An 18,272-nucleotide genomic window follows, 5' to 3' on the forward strand; every position below is an offset into this window, starting at 1 on the left:
GCAGACACAGTGTGACGCTATCATGCCAATATTGTCCAGAATCTCTGGACAATGTTTCCAGCATCTTGCAAAAGGGAATCTTTTTTTAAGTGAAGCATTTTCCTGCACCTACAGTAATCTTATGCTAGAAGTAAACTTTATTTTACTTAGTGGCCTTTTATCCTGTGTTATGACAGGACAGTTGAGAATTGACAGGGAAGCTTGGGGCAGATTTAAACCCAGGCCTCTGCAACAAGCTTAATAAGTAAAACTGGTGTCCCTTTTCTAAACACTATTATACTGTACATGTAAAAGCAGAAGACTTCCATTTGTGATCGAAGAAATTACATCTGCATTAGTACATGGACAATCACTTGTCACTTTCTTTATTACCTATTGGTGTGCGAGTTGTTGTGCATGAACCAGGAGCGGTTATTGTCCACATACATGGCCCAGGCTTTGTCATCCTTCCCTAGCATCACATCCTTCAGGACGTCACTCCGAGCGATGCCGAAGGCTGGGTCAGGGTGGTTGTCATAGCGGTCAACGGTCATTTCCCAGTAATGAACACCTCGAGAGAAAGCAGTGTTCCCCAAGACCACTCGGTCATCATAGCTGTTGCACGTCACCGTCAGGTTGTCGTTGGAGAAGATGATGTCAGGGTGAGCGGACGCCGGGTCAAAGGTGAACCAAGCTACTGCACAAAGGGAAATGCGTACCATTAGGTTTTTAGTGTTAATAATATCAGTGACTGCGAGATGAGAGGCAATGATCATGATTTTACAAACACCACATAAAACCAGAAGGTAAAGGTTAGATGAGGTGAAGTTACACTGTAAAAATATCTGAATGGAGGGAACAGTAATAACATGAAAGACAAGAAGAAGACTTACTATCATTGTTATGATCAAACACGAATAATAATACCTAAACTATATACTTATACTACATAACTTAATCTATAACTTAATAAGCTTAACCACTTTTAGATAATCAAACTTGTGTCAAACAGTCTGCAAATCTTAACCGGTTCCTGCACGGAAAAGCAGATTAGTTTGATAATTATGGGTAAGGAAATTGTTAATAAAATAAAACTTAACTTTAAAATACATAACTAGAAACTTCTAATAGTTATTATAGTAAGAGGTCAGTTCACCCAAACAAGAAAAGAAACGTGAAAGGTGAAAGGTAAAAGACTCTGTGTGGATGTTCATTTAGACTGTGAACTCAAGCTTGCTTGAGCCATCTGATAACCTCCACTATCAGAGCAGACTCTGCTGTGTTGGTCTACATAAGTTAAATTTGTATTGTCTTTAGGTGAACTGCTCCTTTTCTCTATTACAACACATTGCTTTTAAACTTCTTAAACCACATGCTAATGATAATTTTGCAATACTGCTTGACTCACAGCTGAAAGACACAGTAACAGATCTCTATGCAGGAAGGTAAACAGGCGGGCTTTTGCTGGGCTCCAGTGGACCTGCTTTTACTGGTGTCACCATGTGCAGCGACGTTCCATTACACTGCTTTATTTCCCGAAGGAAATAAAGCAAAGACATTTATTGTAGGCTTGTATTGCACGTTTAATAAGTGCAGCCCACAGAGGAGCAAACTGCCCACCTGCTGGGTTGAGTGTGAAGACCTCATTGATGAAACAAGCAATGGCCTGAAGGGGATCAGAGCAGAAACAGTGTGCAAGGAGAGTCATCCATACCTGTGCCTATAGACTGAATATCACATGGAGGGAGTCCAGCTAAAATGTGAAATGGTGGGGGGAGTGAAGAAGAAAAAAAGGAAAAGAAAAGAGGAAGAGGAGGAGAGCAAAGCGAAGCAGTGAAGCAGAGGGGTGGGAAGGGCGGTGGAGAGGGTAAAAAGCAGATTTGATCAGGGATCCTGGTTCAGCTCATTGGACATAAGACCAGAGGAGAGCCCCAAAATGAAAACAAAAGAGCTCCTAGAAACAAACCACTGCAGACTTAGAAGGAACAACGAAGGAACAATGAAAACAAAGCAATTGTTCTGAATAAGAAAAATAAGAAAAGGACAATCTGATCTGGAAGAAGGGTGCAACAACACTGAAAACGTCTGCGTGGTTAGATCACTTTGTACGCCTCCAACAGCTGCTGAGTGCTTTCTGTGTCAGGTAGGGAGGCTGTCTGGGCCTTTCAGGTCCACTGATGGATGACAAGCTTCCCCATCTATGCAGATTACCATTTAACTAATGGGAAAGCCGGTACATGGGTGGATTATACACAATCCAGCTGCTCCTCGAGGCCCTTGGGCTAAAAGGCGCAAAACACACCTTCGAACAGAATTCACATCCTGCTGCTGCCCACTGGATGAAAATCTTGTGTTTTGGAAGCCTTTAATTAATGTGATCATTTATTGTACTGCGTGAAATATAAAACAACAGAGGCTTTTTTCCGGATCTTTCAAATCCCTATGAAACTAACTAACTCAAAAAGCCTTGTGTCAGTCTGAAGAACATCAAAGAAAGAAGATTTTCTCTGCAGACTTAATATATAATATAATGTAAATACAGCATAATAATGAAAATATAAGGGTTTAACCAAGCAGCAGCAGGTTATGATTTCTTTAGATTCTCTGGAGTTAAATCAAGATTTCTCTGGTGTAAACTCCCAAATGTAGAAAGAAATGTAACTGAACTGTGATAATCAGTAAAAAAAAAGTAAGTAAGCCATTAGATTATATTACAAATGTTGTTAGAAACACCTGCCAGCTGTTTGCCAGCACGCAGATCTTCTTCATTGCATGACGTTACATTAACTACAACCACAGTGGTAACTACCCTTTTTTATGTTCATATAAAACACTTTGAAAATAATTCACTGTAACATTTCAGCTTATAATAATATCAATGGAAATACAGCCAACAGGATAAGATCATGCAAGAAAAGTGTCGGCATATTTGGGAAGATGTCAGCTGCACCTGAGGAACAAAAACATGAAGACAAACACGTGGGTGTTAAAAATGCTGAAAATATTTGCCTCTAAGAATAAATCTTGGTGGTTTGTAGAGCATCATAATTTCCAGCTTTCCATCTTGGGATAAAAAAGCTAACTGTGTGCCTTTTAAAAAAATGTTATAATGCTGTAATATAAACCTCCTCTCATTCATTTCCCCCACTTGTCATGGGAGCTACCAGTTCTTATATCATTAAGAACATCAGCAGTATTCTTTCTGTCAGCCGTGCTTCTCACCTCTTTAACTGCCAACACACATCTGCTCATTATGCCCCTAATTAGCTCCCCTTGTAGATATACCGACTGGCTTTTGGCTCCTGCCTGTTACTGCCTTACATACACCTTTGCACGCCTGCCCAGCTCCATTTGCTTTCCTCGCTTTGTTTCTTTGCTCTTGCCACCTGCTGGTATAGCTTGTTTTGAGCTGGCAGCATACGAGCCCGTTACCTGCAACATGGATATTTATGACATTGATTTGATAATGATATTTTGCCTAGCAAGCAATCTTGGTGTTTATTTTAAAGATCAATCTACAAACTGAGCAGGACATTTTACAGTGTGGTAATGGCAGACTAAAAATAAAAGGGAAACGGCGAAATCTTAATGGAAGTGAAGCAAAAGTATCTGAGCATTTGTAGCCAGAGGCTGCTCGACCAGTGGTGCACCCAACCTGGTTGGAAATTAAAATCACCAATAAAATATGGCAGCGCTGCAGTGTCCCACTGTGCAAGGACGTGCTGATGGTTTGACCATCTTTATTTATTGTGTATGATAAAAACCTAATTGCCAATGTTCTCTGTTCTCACTGTTTAAATGGAGACGTTGCAATTTCTCGTTATTTCTCGTCTGACCTATACAATACACTGCCACTGATAATTAACTAATATCAGCGCTGGCCTGAGCAACCCAACATGTAGCTCTATTTTAAAAAGCACAGTGTTCTGAAAGCTTGCTTGCTCAGTAGCAAATATAAAATAAACGATGGCTGAATTTTGATTCTCTTTTTGCTCAAAACTGTCAGTGAGGTAGCGCTCTTAAAAAAACAAAACACCAATTCATACTTGAGTCTTTGCTCTTTCTAGATTCACAGTGATTTAAATTTACAGTGAAAACAAGAGGAAGAAGGAGATGAGGCTCAACGTACTCTCAGAGGTCTGCATGATCAGTGTCTTGCTGTACTGGCCGACTCCGCTGGCATTGAAGGCCTTCACCCTGGACTTGTACGTGCTGTTGAAGTGGAGCCCGTCCACTGTGCAGATGGTCTCTGTCCCCACGTACACTTCCTGTAAAGACACACAGTGCTTCCTGTTATGCTGGCTGTTAAAAGTCCGCTTGTTCACTGTAGCTGTTTTATACTACGTTACCCATGATGCACCTCGGTATCTGTACTTCCGGTTGGGAACGTGTTCAGCGCAGCGCTGCACAGATGAGAGGTGTGTCGGAGGAGTAACGTATTAACGTGCATTCGGTGTGAGTTAATACTGCGTGCGTGCTTACCATGTGAGTATTGTAAGATGAGAGTGAGGCTTGTTGACTTTATCTGTGTAATTTGCTATCGCTAAGAGGCTAGTCTCGTTGCTATCGCTAAGAGGCTAGTCCCATTGCTATCGCTAAGATGCGTTTTGTTTGGCCTACTACAGGCAGCCTTGTGTTCAGCCCATATTTCATTCCATATACGACTTACTGTCAAGCATTGTGGTTGTAGGTGGATGTAACTATTTACTATGTTTATTCTCTGAATCGTTGCAATCTGCAGAGGTCTGGTTTGCCAATGTATATACAAGCCAGAAATTCATTTATGGTCTTAGGGTGCCATCTAGTGGCCATGAGGTTATGGCAGATTGTATAACATTACGCTGGAAACCCACAGTACTGTATAAGGGGTACACTGCTATCCATAGTGGTTAATACAAATGTTTGTTCTTTCTGTTTACAGATGACCACACACACACACATACCCATATACACACTCACACCCCCGTTACCTGCATGTGAATACTGTAATGCCTCCCTACCAACGCTGTACATCCTGTTGATGTCATCTGCCACCTCTTTAGTAAAGTTATTTGAACTACATCACTGTGGAGTACCATTCCTTCTGACCGAGGACGACTCAGTTGAAGCGTGATCGGCAATCAGTGCAAACATACATTACAAGTGGTCCTTCGAGCCGGATTCGCCTTGGCTGAGTTAATGAGATGGCAAACCCTCAGGATAGAGGTGCATCGAGTAGCCCCCGTCCAACGCGGGAGAAGAAACTTCCAGTACATCTGGTGGACTATGAGCACAACCTAACTGAGCCATCTAGCGCTCCAAGTAGTTCAAGCAGCTCCGACTATGAAGAGGATGAGAGATGGCAGAAGATGGAATCAGTTTGGAGCAGTGTCCTCCAACACATGACTCAACTGCAAGTGTCTATGGAGGAAACTCGTGGGACATTACTGAAGCGGGTGGAGCGTTTGGAGCAAGCTTCTAAACCTGGCAGTCCTCTTCCCCCAGAAACAGGAGCGTTAGAACAACCCCAACATATTTCCTCCATAACAGAAGTTGCACCACTACAACCTAGCAATGAGGTGTTACATGACACCACAACACCGGCGAACATGCCGACGCCAGTGGAAACATCTGCTCCATCACCTCCCCGTAAAGCGAGCCTTCACATTCAGCCAGTGCTGCACCCTGCCACTTATGTAGCTGCATCGACGCCACTCAGGAGACCTGGGCGATGCACTGCTGAACCCTTCTCATATCAGCGATCGGAACATCAGCTCCTGATGAACAGGCCAGGCCAGGTGCAGCTATTACATTCTGCATCCCCAGCTGATCAGCCACTACAACATGCTCATCTTTCAGTGCACCAGCTATCACAGGCTGTGGACCCAATGAGTCTGCAGCAGATGTCACATCCCGCTGCTCCTGTCTTCCAAGTCAGACATCCAGCTAATCCTGTGTACTTGCAGCAACCTTCACGTCCACCAGCGCCTGTGACCCAGCCATCACAGTGGACAGAAGCTCATCGCCCTGTGCCCACCATACTGCATCCTGAAGCTGTGCCTGATCCAGCTGGCAAGCACTATGTTCCTTATCCCTCAGGCAGTCACTATTCATCATCTTCCTCTGCTGAACACCATAATCCACAGGTTGCCACAACTCACCCAGCAGGAACGCCTCTACCAAACCTGATGGAGATGATGGTGGCATCTTCATACGGCATCCCAAAGCCTAAGCTGGTGATCTTCCGGTCGGGGAGAGAGAGTGACTTTGCCTTATTGAAGAAAGGGCTGGACAGCACCTTAGGGCCACATTCTCATCTGGGAGAAGATTACAAGTATCAGGTCCTACTAGATCATCTAGAGCATCCCAGCGCCTTACAGGTAGCCAAGCGCTACATTCACGACCGCACTCCCTACACTAGTGCAATGAGGGCGCTAGAGCAGAGGTATGGACAGCCAAGGCAGTTAGTCCAAAGTGAGCTTAGCACTATATTAAACTGCCCCCCTATTAGAGCCGGAGACTCTCAAGCTATTGAAGACCTCTCCCTGTCGGTGTCCAGCCTGGTTGGGCTTCTCAGTACCATGGATGAAGTAGCAGCCAGTGAGCTTCATTGTGGTTCACATGTGGATAGACTGCTTACCAAGCTCCCTCTGAACTACAGGGACAACTTCATCGAGTACTGTATCACCCGGGGGATCATCCGCAGTGGCAGCAGCCGAACATACAATATGTACGACTTCTCAGAATGGCTCGAACGGAAATCCCAAGTCCTTCAGCTATCCAGACAAGCCTCTCAAATGCCCCCGGACAAGCCACGTCCAGAGAAGAACCTACTCAAAGCCTCAGCAGGGCTCAAGCCACACAACAGATCTGCTTCCATCTACTACGGCCCAAATCCAGCCCAAGCCAAGCTAAAACAGGAGGGAGAATCTACAGCTCCAGATCCGACAGTCCAACCTAAGAAGAAACAGAAGTTCAAACCTTATTGTCCATACTGCGAAGGGACAGAGCATTATCTGAATGGCTGTGATGGATTCAAAAGGCTAGACCTCAAAGCTATGGCTACCTGGATTACCGGGAAGGCCAAATGCTGGCGCTGTGGCCGTAAACATTCTCCAGAGCAGTGTACTCTGAAGAAGCCGTGCAGCACCTGTGGTGACCAGCATTTGTCGGTGCTCCATGACCTGGTTGAGGCCAAGAAGCGGGACCCTAACATACTAACTGTGAGTACTAGTATGGTCTACCTAGACTATTCAAGTCACTCAGGTCGTGTTATGCTTAAGGTAGTACCAATCCAACTACATCATGGGAGCAAATCACTGGATACATTTGCTGTGCTCGATGACGGCTCAGAGAAGACTGTTGTGCTTCCAGCGGCAGTTACAGCTCTAGGTTTGGAACAGGAGGAAGCAATACTCTCACTGAGAACTATCCGTCGAGATGTAATCCAGATGAAGGGAGGCTTTGTCTCATTTCAGGTGTCACCAAGGGCTAAGCCCAAAGTGAGGTACAAAGTAACCCATGCCTTCACAGCCCAACAACTGAGCCTAGCTACTCAGTCATGTCCAGCTGAACAGCTAAAGAAGAAGTATCTTCACTTACAGAAAGTCCAGATTGAGGGATTTAACCAGATCCAACCTTTGGTGCTGATTGGCTCAGATAACGCTCATCTCATCACCCCTGTCCGCCCCGTCCTTCGGGGGTCGTCCAAAGGGCCAGTAGCTATCTGCACCAAGCTCGGATGGGCCATCCAGGGGCCGGCCAGTAGTATGCCTACATCTGAGGGGGACCTGCAGTGCCTGAACATGTGCCTTTCTCCTGCAGAGGCCCTGCATCAAGATGTGAAGCGTTTGTGGCAACTAGATGCTCCCCCCTACAGGACAGAGAAGGAGGTCACACGGTCAAAGGAGGACAGAGAGGCGGTAGCTATGTTGGAGACAAAGACTATCAGAGTCCCAGTAGACGGTGTCGAGAGATACGCCACTCCGCTGCTGAGAAGAAGGGACTTTCCACGGATGTGTGTCTCTCCTGAAGCAGTAAAAGGCCTCCTCAGATCCACCGAACGTAAGCTGGCCAAGAATCCTGATCTGACCCTCACATACAGCCAGGAGATCCACAGGTTAGTAGATTCTGGTTATGTTGTTAAGCTGAGCCCAGATGAGACACATAGCCCTTCTGAGTCATGGTATGTACCCCACCACATGGTACATCACAATAATAAGGCTAGGGTGGTCTTCAACTGTTCGTTTGAGTTTCAGGGGGCCGTCCTGAACCACTACCTCTTACCAGGACCTCCCTTGGGGCCCACTCTGCTGGGGGTATTACTCCGCTTCCGCCAACACCCTGTAGCTGTGAGTGGAGATATCAGAGCCATGTTTCACCAGATTCGGCTGCTCCCAGAGGATTGTCCTCTGCTACGGTTTCTGTGGAGGGATTGTGAAACTGACCGGCCCCCAGACGTATATGAGTGGAGAGTTTTGCCCTTCGGAACGACATGTAGCCCCTGTTGTGCTATTTTCGCCCTACAGAGACATGCAAGGGAGCACGAAGACACCCACAAGGACATCTGTGACTCTGTCCACACAGCCTTCTATGTGGATAACTGTTTACAGTCCCTATCCAACCCAGAAGAGGCAAAGCAGCTCATCGACCGAATGAGAGATTTACTCATTCAAGGAGGATTCGAGATACGTCAGTGGGCGAGCAACGTGCCCGAAGTAGTTGCTCACCTGCCCGCTTCAGCTAGATCAGAGAGCTGCGAGCTTTGGCTGAACTTCAAAAGTCTCGACCCACAAGAGTCAACATTAGGACTCAGCTGGCACTGCCCGACAGATGTCCTGGGATATAAGCACCGCCCTATAACCTACTCCACGGTCACGCTGCGCAACGTGTACAAGGTACTAGCTACCCAGTATGACCCCTTAGGTTATATTTGTCCCTACACTACAAGGGCCAAGCTGATTGTACAGGCCCTGTGGAGCACAGAGAGAGGATGGGATGAGCCCATCGAAGGGAATCTACTTCAGTCCTGGCTTGAGTGGGAAGGTGAACTGTCACACCTTCAGCATGTCACCATTCCCCGCTGCTACACTCCTTCTCACAACTCCAGCAATGTGACATACGAGGCTCACATATTCTGTGACGCATCAGAAAAGGCGTATGGGGCTGTGGCTTATCTCCGAGTAATCGATCAACAACTGCCCATCGCCACATCATTCCTGATGGCTCGCTCCAGAGTGGCCCCACGTAAACAGGTGTCAATACCCCGGCTGGAGCTTTGCGCAGCGCTCACAGGGGCCCAATTGGCCAAATTACTCCAGACAGAGCTCACCATCCTCCTGAAATCGATCTACCTGTGGACAGACTCCACAACGGTGCTGCAGTGGATCCAGTCTAGTTCCTGTCGCTATAAGGTATTTGTGGGGACTAGAATCTGTGAAATACAGGAGCTGACATCTCCTGAACAGTGGCGGTATGTGACCTCTGACCTCAATCCCGCTGATGACATCACCAGAGGGAAACATCTTGCTGACCTAACTGTCCGCAATCGTTGGTCACATGGTCCACCCTTTCTGTCACAAACTGCTGACACTTGGCCTAAGTTGCCAACAGAGTTCCCGGCATGCAGTGAGGCAGAGCTCAGGAAGACTGCATTCTGTGGGCACGTTTCTGCATCCCCGACTTTACCGGATCCAACACAGTATGCCACGCTAGATGAGCTGATTGCTGCTACCTACCAGACCCAACACGGGGCGGCTGACACTCCTATTACAGCAGTGGAGCAACTAGAAACCAAGACCATGCTGCTTCGCTTGGCTCAGACTGACAGCTTCCCAGAGGAGGCCCGAGCCCTCCAGATCGGGCACCCAGTCCGCTCAGACAGCCGTCTTAGCGTGCTGTCCCCTGAATATGACAGTCTTACCGGTCTCATCAGAGTCGGAGGCCGCCTCCGTCGAGCTGCCGACTTAGATCCAGACAGTATTCATCCCATTGTATTAGCAGCTGAACATCCCCTGACCAAGCTCATCATAAAAACTTATGATGACCAGCTCCTTCATCCAGGTGCAGAGAGGCTGTTTGCGGAAATACGGCGCACCTATTGGATTCTCAGAGGACGTCAAGCCATTAAGAAGCATCAGCACCAGTGTGTGGACTGTAGGAGATGGCGCGCCTCACCTTCTACACCCAAAATGGCTGACTTACCTTCATCGCGACTGAGACTCTATAAGCCGCCGTTCTGGTCAACGGGCGTAGACTGTTTTGGGCCATACACGATAAAGATAGGTCGTAGAAGAGAGAAACGCTGGGGAATCATCTACAAGTGTCTTACAACCAGATGCGTGCACCTTGATCTCCTCCCTAGTCTTGACACCGATTCCTTCCTTATGTCATTACGCAGATTTATTGCACGCCGAGGAAAGCCATACGAGATGTGGTCTGATCGAGGGACCAATTTCAGAGGTGGGCACAGAGAACTCCAAACGGCGTTTGAAAACATGGAGCCGGACCTCAAGCAGCAACTGGCCAAGCAGACTATCAACTTCTGCTTCAATCCCCCACACTCTCCTCATTTCGGAGGAGCATGGGAAAGGGAAATCAGAGCAGTGAAGTCAGCTCTGCAAGTGGTCCTGAAGGACCAAGTTGTGGTGGAAGAAGTCCTAATCACTGCTCTCATAGAGGTTGAGGGCATTTTGAACTCAAAGCCGCTTGGCTATGCATCGGCTGACATAGCTGACCCAGATCCCATCACACCAAATCTTCTCTTGATGGGGCGGCATGATTCGGCACTACCCCAGGCAGCTTACGGCCCCTCAGGCACTCTTTCTAACAGAAGATGGAGGCACAGTCAGGTCATCAGCGACCATTTCTGGAAGCGGTTCATACAGAACTACCTCCCAGGACTGCAACTCCGACAGAAATGGAGGAGGTCCACTGACAACATGGCTGTGGGACAAGCTGTTATGATTGTGGACTGTAACTTGCCTAGAGGCCTTTGGCCTGTGGGTACCATTGCCAAAGTTTTCCCAGGGATTGATGGCGTTGTTCGAGCTGCCGAGGTCAAGGTTAAAGACAGTACCTATGTTCGCCCAGTAACTAAGTTGGTGGAACTTCCCAAAGTTCCTGAGGACTCAAATGACACTGTTTCAAAATAGAAGGACTCTAGCGGGAGTGTATTTGCCTACAAATACAGGGGCGGCTGTTAAAAGTCCGCTTGTTCACTGTAGCTGTTTTATACTACGTTACCCATGATGCACCTCGGTATCTGTACTTCCGGTTGGGAACGTGTTCAGCGCAGCGCTGCACAGATGAGAGGTGTGTCGGAGGAGTAACGTATTAACGTGCATTCGGTGTGAGTTAATACTGCGTGCGTGCTTACCATGTGAGTATTGTAAGATGAGAGTGAGGCTTGTTGACTTTATCTGTGTAATTTGCTATCGCTAAGAGGCTAGTCTCGTTGCTATCGCTAAGAGGCTAGTCCCATTGCTATCGCTAAGATGCGTTTTGTTTGGCCTACTACAGGCAGCCTTGTGTTCAGCCCATATTTCATTCCATATACGACTTACTGTCAAGCATTGTGGTTGTAGGTGGATGTAACTATTTACTATGTTTATTCTCTGAATCGTTGCAATCTGCAGAGGTCTGGTTTGCCAATGTATATACAAGCCAGAAATTCATTTATGGTCTTAGGGTGCCATCTAGTGGCCATGAGGTTATGGCAGATTGTATAACATTACGCTGGAAACCCACAGTACTGTATAAGGGGTACACTGCTATCCATAGTGGTTAATACAAATGTTTGTTCTTTCTGTTTACAGATGACCACACACACACACATACCCATATACACACTCACACCCCCGTTACCTGCATGTGAATACTGTAATGCCTCCCTACCAACGCTGTACATCCTGTTGATGTCATCTGCCACCTCTTTAGTAAAGTTATTTGAACTACATCACTGTGGAGTACCATTCCTTCTGACCGAGGACGACTCAGTTGAAGCGTGATCGGCAATCAGTGCAAACATACATTACACTGGCAGATGCATCAAGTGCGTAACTATGACACCAAAGAGAGTCCATTTCTTCTGGAGGAGTGTCCCATTTGAATTTGGTGGAGAGGGTAATAAGAGAGAATGCGAGCTTGTACAACTGAACGTGGGCACGGCAGCCCACACTTGAGTATAAATAGACATGGGGACACAACTCGCCAGGCTCAGCGTGGAGCTGCGTAGGTGTGACTCAGTGAATCAGAGAATAAAGGAGGAAGAGAAAACTTCCTTCAGAATTTTTTGGCATAGTGCTGCATCAGATGCAGGTACAGCAATACAAGGATTTTAGTTTATATTATAGAGACGCACAGACCAGATGGCAAATTAATATTTAAACACACACACACACACACACACACACACACACACACACACACACACACAAACCCCAAACCAAATCATCACAGATGCTGCAAAACATTCGCCACGACTCTCGTCTTGGTGCGTTTGTGTTGACGATCACACGCTAACACAAAAAGTCTCCAGGCTGTAATACAATTTGGCAATGGCTCTCTACCAATTAGCAGTTAGCAGATACAGTTTGTGAATCAGTTGGCAGATTGGATGCGAATGCTCACCATGTTACTCCACACTTGTAATTAAGAAACAGACAATTACAGAACACGAAAAGAACTTGAAGGGTGAACGACTACGACCAGCTGCTTTTAGCTTACAGTCTGCATTTAGGACGTAAGTGTCTGCTTTTCATAAGTTTGAAAAACAAAACAAAACCGGATACGTTAAGAAATAGCTGCTATCCATTTCTAGTCTCCTTACAAACCACTGAGCAAAGCAACAGCTTCACAGTCAGAATCTGCAAGGGATGAAAAAGTCCAATATTTTTTGAGTTAAAAGCTCTAGTTACTGCTGCCGGGGGTGTGCGAAATACTTTAATTATGCTGCACCAGCTGCTATAATGAATATAATGGACATAGTGCTTCTTTTTTTGGAGTAATGAGAGGATGCTGACAGAAAGTGCAGACTAGAATATCGAAGATGAGATGTTTATGTATGTGTGTGTGTGTGCGGTTGGCCTTCGGGGATTTGCAGGCTGCTTTTTATTGGCTTGTGTTCTTTTTATTAAAGGAGACCTATTACACTAATTTCCGACTCCATATGTCCCAGCTCTGCATGATTCACAGTTTAAAAAGTCATTATTGATGTTATATCTGGGCATCAGCCTCTGTCTGAAACAGAGGGTTTGAAAGTGGGTGGGGCTTCTCTGCTCACAGCTAGAGTGTTGTGCCCAGGATAGCCATATTAGGAAACATGCTCCCAATGACATCATACAGGGCCAAGAACAGAAAAAAAGAACTGTGAGAAACATTTTTTGGGTCTGATCTCGTTATCCAAAAGCTGTAATAGTAAAGAGAATGGCTGCGCCGTATCACACTGTCCATGTTAACATTGGTATAAACTTTTAAATGGTATCAGCGTCCTGCGACAACGTCAATGATATATTAACAACACAAGCCCAGACATGTCTGCAAGCAAGAGCAGGCCATCATTACCCCTCCCCACTCTGACTGCTTTATCACCTCTTTATGTGTTTGTGTTCATATTCAACATTTGTTGTTTTTTTCGCTTGGGTTCTGGGTTAAATTATTCTTCTTTTTAAGATTTAGTCACTCCATATTTCCGTTTAATTTAAGTAAATATATATTCTGTTAAATGCCATTAACTGTCTGAACCTCGAGCTGGTTCATGACAAATATTTATAAAGGGGCAGCCCCAAATAACTTCATCACCTATCATCGGAAATATCATTTGCTTGGAATATCGTGATATAGTGCTTAAACAAATGCAACACCTAAATCACAGAAGGAATTCGGTGAACGAAATACTGAAGTTGGAAATTTTTACTGACTTTTATTGAGGATTTTTTTTTGTTTTTAATTAAGCAGCGCACATTTTTTTCCTAGGTTACATATTGGAGATCATATATAGAGGAAGATATGAGGAGCACTTTTATCTCTCTTAATTTGCTCTCTTTAAATGGAGACTCATACTACTAAAGAAGAAGATTTTGTTTTCCCCTCTCTTCTTCTTCTTCTGTTTTTAATTAAACATTGCTTTCTTGCCTGCTTACAAAGTGTGAGCCTCAGGGCTATGTTGAAATAAAACCACATTTATTCCGCAAACCAAGTAACATGACTCATTTGTTTCCAACTCCGCGAGTAGGCTACTAATAAGGTTCTTGCCTTGGCGCTGCATCCGGAATGTTAATATCACTTTTAGGAAGCCTCCCAGATTGATTGTTGCGAAAATCAACAGGCCTACTATACGGAGGTTTAGAATTCAGACACAGATATGCTTTGCCATTGTACCCAGGGAATGGCTCAGGAGGTATAAGTTGCTGTCGTAACAAAGCAGGGGCTTCAGTGAATAGAAGTGTGGGGAGTATCTTATAGGATGGATTACATGCTAAACCTCTGTGAGAGTATGGCGACTGCTTTGATGCCGGATCACGCTTCCTACAGGATCATCCTAGCGGTGGTACAAATGCTTCCTCCTGACGCCGTGTCATTCAGGGCCTTGTTACGCTGCGTCACGTGACGTGCTCTGTACGACTGTCACACATTAACTTGAGTGATTTCAGCTACAAAATACTGCTGCCACATTCCCCTGGCTGAGCCGGTGTCCTCCCTGGTATCAAATGATGGAGTCTTTGCCCAGACAGAAGGAAAGCATGTCACATAAAGGTGATTTATACTCTAGCTGGTCTTGTTTTTCACTTTTTGTTTTGGGATCTAAATGTAAATATCACAAAAGTTCTCATTTAAAGAAAAATACTGCTGAAGCAGACAGATAAATTCCAGCCTGCAGGGACAAAACAGTACCTGCACTAGGAAACCTACCCTGAATGGCCCCCCGTTTCCATCGTCCAGCTCTAGGATGTATCCTTCCACGGTGATGGTGGAGAGTGGTGGCTGTTTCCATGACAATGTGGCGCTGTTGTTCTGAGTGCAGCATTCCTCCAGCTGGAGCATGGGAGCAGCTGGGACTAAGAAGGGGACAAACGAGGCCAGATTACAGCCCACAGAGGTATGAAGAGACACACACTCACTCCCCAAGTGGATATAACGCTGCATTACAGCAAAGACAACTTTTATATGTATAAAAGGACACATAGTGAGAGCCTTATAATGTAAGAGTGTAAATGTTTTAGATAGAATTTTGCACATTTAAGTAGAGCAAACAGTGGTTCTTAAAAAAATATCAGGCTCTCTGTCTGTGTACCTTTCATCTGTACAAAGTCCAGCTGGTGGATTGTTTGCAGGAGAGGTCCACTGTCCAGAGTGAGGTCAAAGTCACTGGTCATCCTGGGGGTTAGGGTCCCCTTTCCCCACTGACTCTCTGTCATGTGGACTCTCCGAATCAAAGCATCAGAGATCTGTGAGACACACAGTACAGATTAATCTACCGCTAAATCTCTCATTAATAATAAGCCTGCCAGAACATTTCAGCCTCCGTTCAGATGAAGAAATGCAGATAAAGATGCAATGATCCATAAATGCAATAATGGGATTTTTCTTTTCCACCAAGTGTCTAAAAGGTTTCTAGTTGTATTCCAAAAAATGTTTTCAAACTTGGATAGTTTCTCATTAAAATTTAAAGAAAAAAAAAAGTTATAATAGGTAAACTATGTTTTCTCCCATATGTCTCCTAATTCAGGGGTGTCAAACATAGGGCCCAGGGGCCAGAATCAACCTGGCAAAGGCTCTAATTTGGCCCCAATCTGGCTTTGGAACATACGAAGGGAGCCATAGATGAAAACCTTATGAAAAGGTTTACAGGTTTTCCTCCTGATAAAGATCTTCGCCTTTGCTATTCATACTACATTAAAGTAATTAAATAATAGATAAACATCTAAGTGACAGAAACGTTTATTCTTTCTTTTATTTCATTCTCTTTATCATCAGCATTTTGAATTTCGGATTAAATGCATAGTTAAATGTCTTTACACTGACAGAAAGGGGAGTTTCTCTGGTTCGACCCGCTTAAGATCAAAGACGTGGCCCACGACGTAAAATGAGTTTGTCATTCATGATCTAATGAAGAATTTTGAATGGTGTTAAAATCACTTGCTGAATAATTAAGATATCAATTTAAAAAGGTCACCAAACACGTAATGCTTGACTGGTGTCACAAGTGTGACACAGCATTTGCTCATCACCTCATCAGAACAAAAACGTCAGTTAGAGGCAGCTTTAGAAAGAAACATAAAGTTTTTTTTGCCTTTAAACAGATGTCAAGCAAGGTTTGATTTTAATAAGGCAAAATTGTTCCCCTAAAAAGCAGAGCTTGGAAATATTTGGTTTCTTTGGCAAACCATCATTTACGTCTTTCTAATGAAATTATGGATCAGTTTTCCAACAGTTTAATTCCAGTAATAGCCGGAGAAGTTACTTTTTGATGTCAGCTGGAGGTGTTGTACCACCTTGTTTTAAGAAATCTTTCGTCCAGTTCTACTTCATTGTTTCAGCTGTAGCTTGTAAAAGTAAAAAGGACGTCTTGTGGCCATCTTACCTGCAGGAAACCACTGGGGTCATTTTCCTTGATGACTTCCAAACAGTACTCCATCAGGCCTGTGGTCTGACGCAACTTTACTGTACAGTGGGAGATTTGATCCCGCACCACCTGGAAAAACAGGGAGAACAGAAGAGAAAACATGTATAATACACTTACAGTTCATAATCACAAGCTAATCGTCATCCCTAGAAGAAAGACAAGTAATGAGAAGAAGGATGGATGTAGACAGACCTAAAGAAAACAAGGAAAGAGGGGAGAAAAAGCCAGAAGTTCAGACAAAAGATTAGGAGCAGGATCGTCAGAGTTATTGATTGAGTAACTCTTTTTTTCTTGAGACACAGATTGAGGGAGGAAGAAGAGGCTGACGGGACACTAGCAAATGATCCTGTAACTGACGTTAACGGAAGGAAAGTGACACTGTGTTTTCACACCCGGGCAGCCTGAACAGTCATCAGTAGTTACATCACAGACAGGGATGAGGAAAAAGTTGCCCTAAAATATCTTTATGAGTGATGACACGGCTCTGAGATGCATTCAGAGTTTTCAGATTTTCTGCCCTGTATTAGTCGTTTGATTTAACAAAAATATAATTTGGATTAGCTCCATTAATCCTAATCGAGGGGACAGGAACAGAAACCCTTCCAGAGTAACATGTCGTCTAGAGATTCCCTCTTTCTTACCGAGACTGATGTCCGCAGCTTCTTTGCAACAGTGTGAAATAAACACAAGTGCTGGACAGGGGGTTGCTAGGAAACAGAAACTTCACCGCCACAGCTCCAAGGCTGAATGGAGAGGAAAATCCTTCCTGAAGCCGTTTGCCGACCAACAGAAGATGATTTACTGATGACTGCAGTCAGTGCACGCCGATACGCAATACTGTACCATAGGTGCACAGTGACTGCAATGGAATTACACCTCATTATATGCGAATTAAATTGCCTCTTGCTGATATAATCAGTTTTTATTTTACTGTGATTATTTAAGGAACCATTTCAGAAGAACCCAACTGTATGTGGTTGTTTTAAACACTGCACCATTTTAGGATGATAATCCATTCAGAACATGAGAGATGACTTAACGGATGCCCTCTGAATGGGATCATGGAGACAGACAGTGAAGAGTAAATCCCAAACAGGGCATGATAATTCTTTCTTTTGTAATTTTCAAATTTTAACTGAGAGTTGAGACACATGGAAATAATTTTTATGGTCTGGTATTGTTTTAGGTCTTTAGTGTATATTAATGAATATCACTATTTGTCTATGTGCTACACATTTCCTCCTGTCTTGGGCTTTTTCCCACCACCATGTGATTGCCTGATTGTTTGCACATGTTTTCAGTTACGTTTGTTTTTCTTGTGCCTTTCCCTCTCTTTATAAATATGCCTGCCTGACCTTGCACACCTCCTGTAGGCTTGGCACTTCACTGCGTTCATTTATCTTCCAGTCTGGATTTTTGTTGCATATTTTCTCCCCTGCAGCGACTTCAATTCTTTATTCCTTAATTTCGAGAGCTCATTTAAGTTGGTTATATTTTGCAACCTCCCACCTGTGTCCCTGGTGTGCCGGATTTGGGTCTTATTGTGAACGCACATGAAACACATCTGATGCAACAGTCTCAGAAGCCCAGTAATGTCATGAAGCATTTAGAGATTGTGCAATCAAAGCCACCGTGAGAAGATGTAGCCAAAAGGGGCGGATTTAGAGGTTCAAACTTTCTAACCCTCCTT

At 44.7% G+C, this 18,272-nt stretch overlaps 1 protein-coding gene across 5 annotated transcripts in view; it reads right to left on the reverse strand.

The window, feature by feature from the left end:
- trim9 (tripartite motif containing 9) overlaps nt 1-18,272 on the reverse strand; it is a 57,170-nt gene that overhangs the window by 5,899 nt on the left and 32,999 nt on the right. Inside the window, exons 4-9 of one of the 5 annotated variants that reach the window (XM_085441271.1) lie at nt 16,541-16,651; nt 15,251-15,404; nt 14,869-15,014; nt 4,109-4,247; nt 1,694-1,732; nt 373-673 (exon numbers count right to left, since the gene is read on the reverse strand). In XM_085441271.1, the coding sequence (XP_085297397.1) occupies nt 373-673; nt 1,694-1,732; nt 4,109-4,247; nt 14,869-15,014; nt 15,251-15,404; nt 16,541-16,651 (890 nt within the window). Of the gene's footprint in view, nt 1-372; nt 677-1,693; nt 1,733-4,108; nt 4,248-14,868; nt 15,015-15,250; nt 15,405-16,540; nt 16,652-18,272 lie in introns of all 5 variants that reach the window. The other 4 variants (XM_085441273.1, XM_085441270.1, XM_085441274.1 and 1 more) reach the window with 4 other exon arrangements.

Source organism: Copadichromis virginalis, linkage group LG19 (assembly GCF_057382275.1).
Source record: "Copadichromis virginalis isolate Kocher_CV1m ecotype Utaka linkage group LG19, C_Virginalis_male_GT1.1, whole genome shotgun sequence".
Classification (NCBI taxonomy): domain Eukaryota; kingdom Metazoa; phylum Chordata; class Actinopteri; order Cichliformes; family Cichlidae; genus Copadichromis; species Copadichromis virginalis.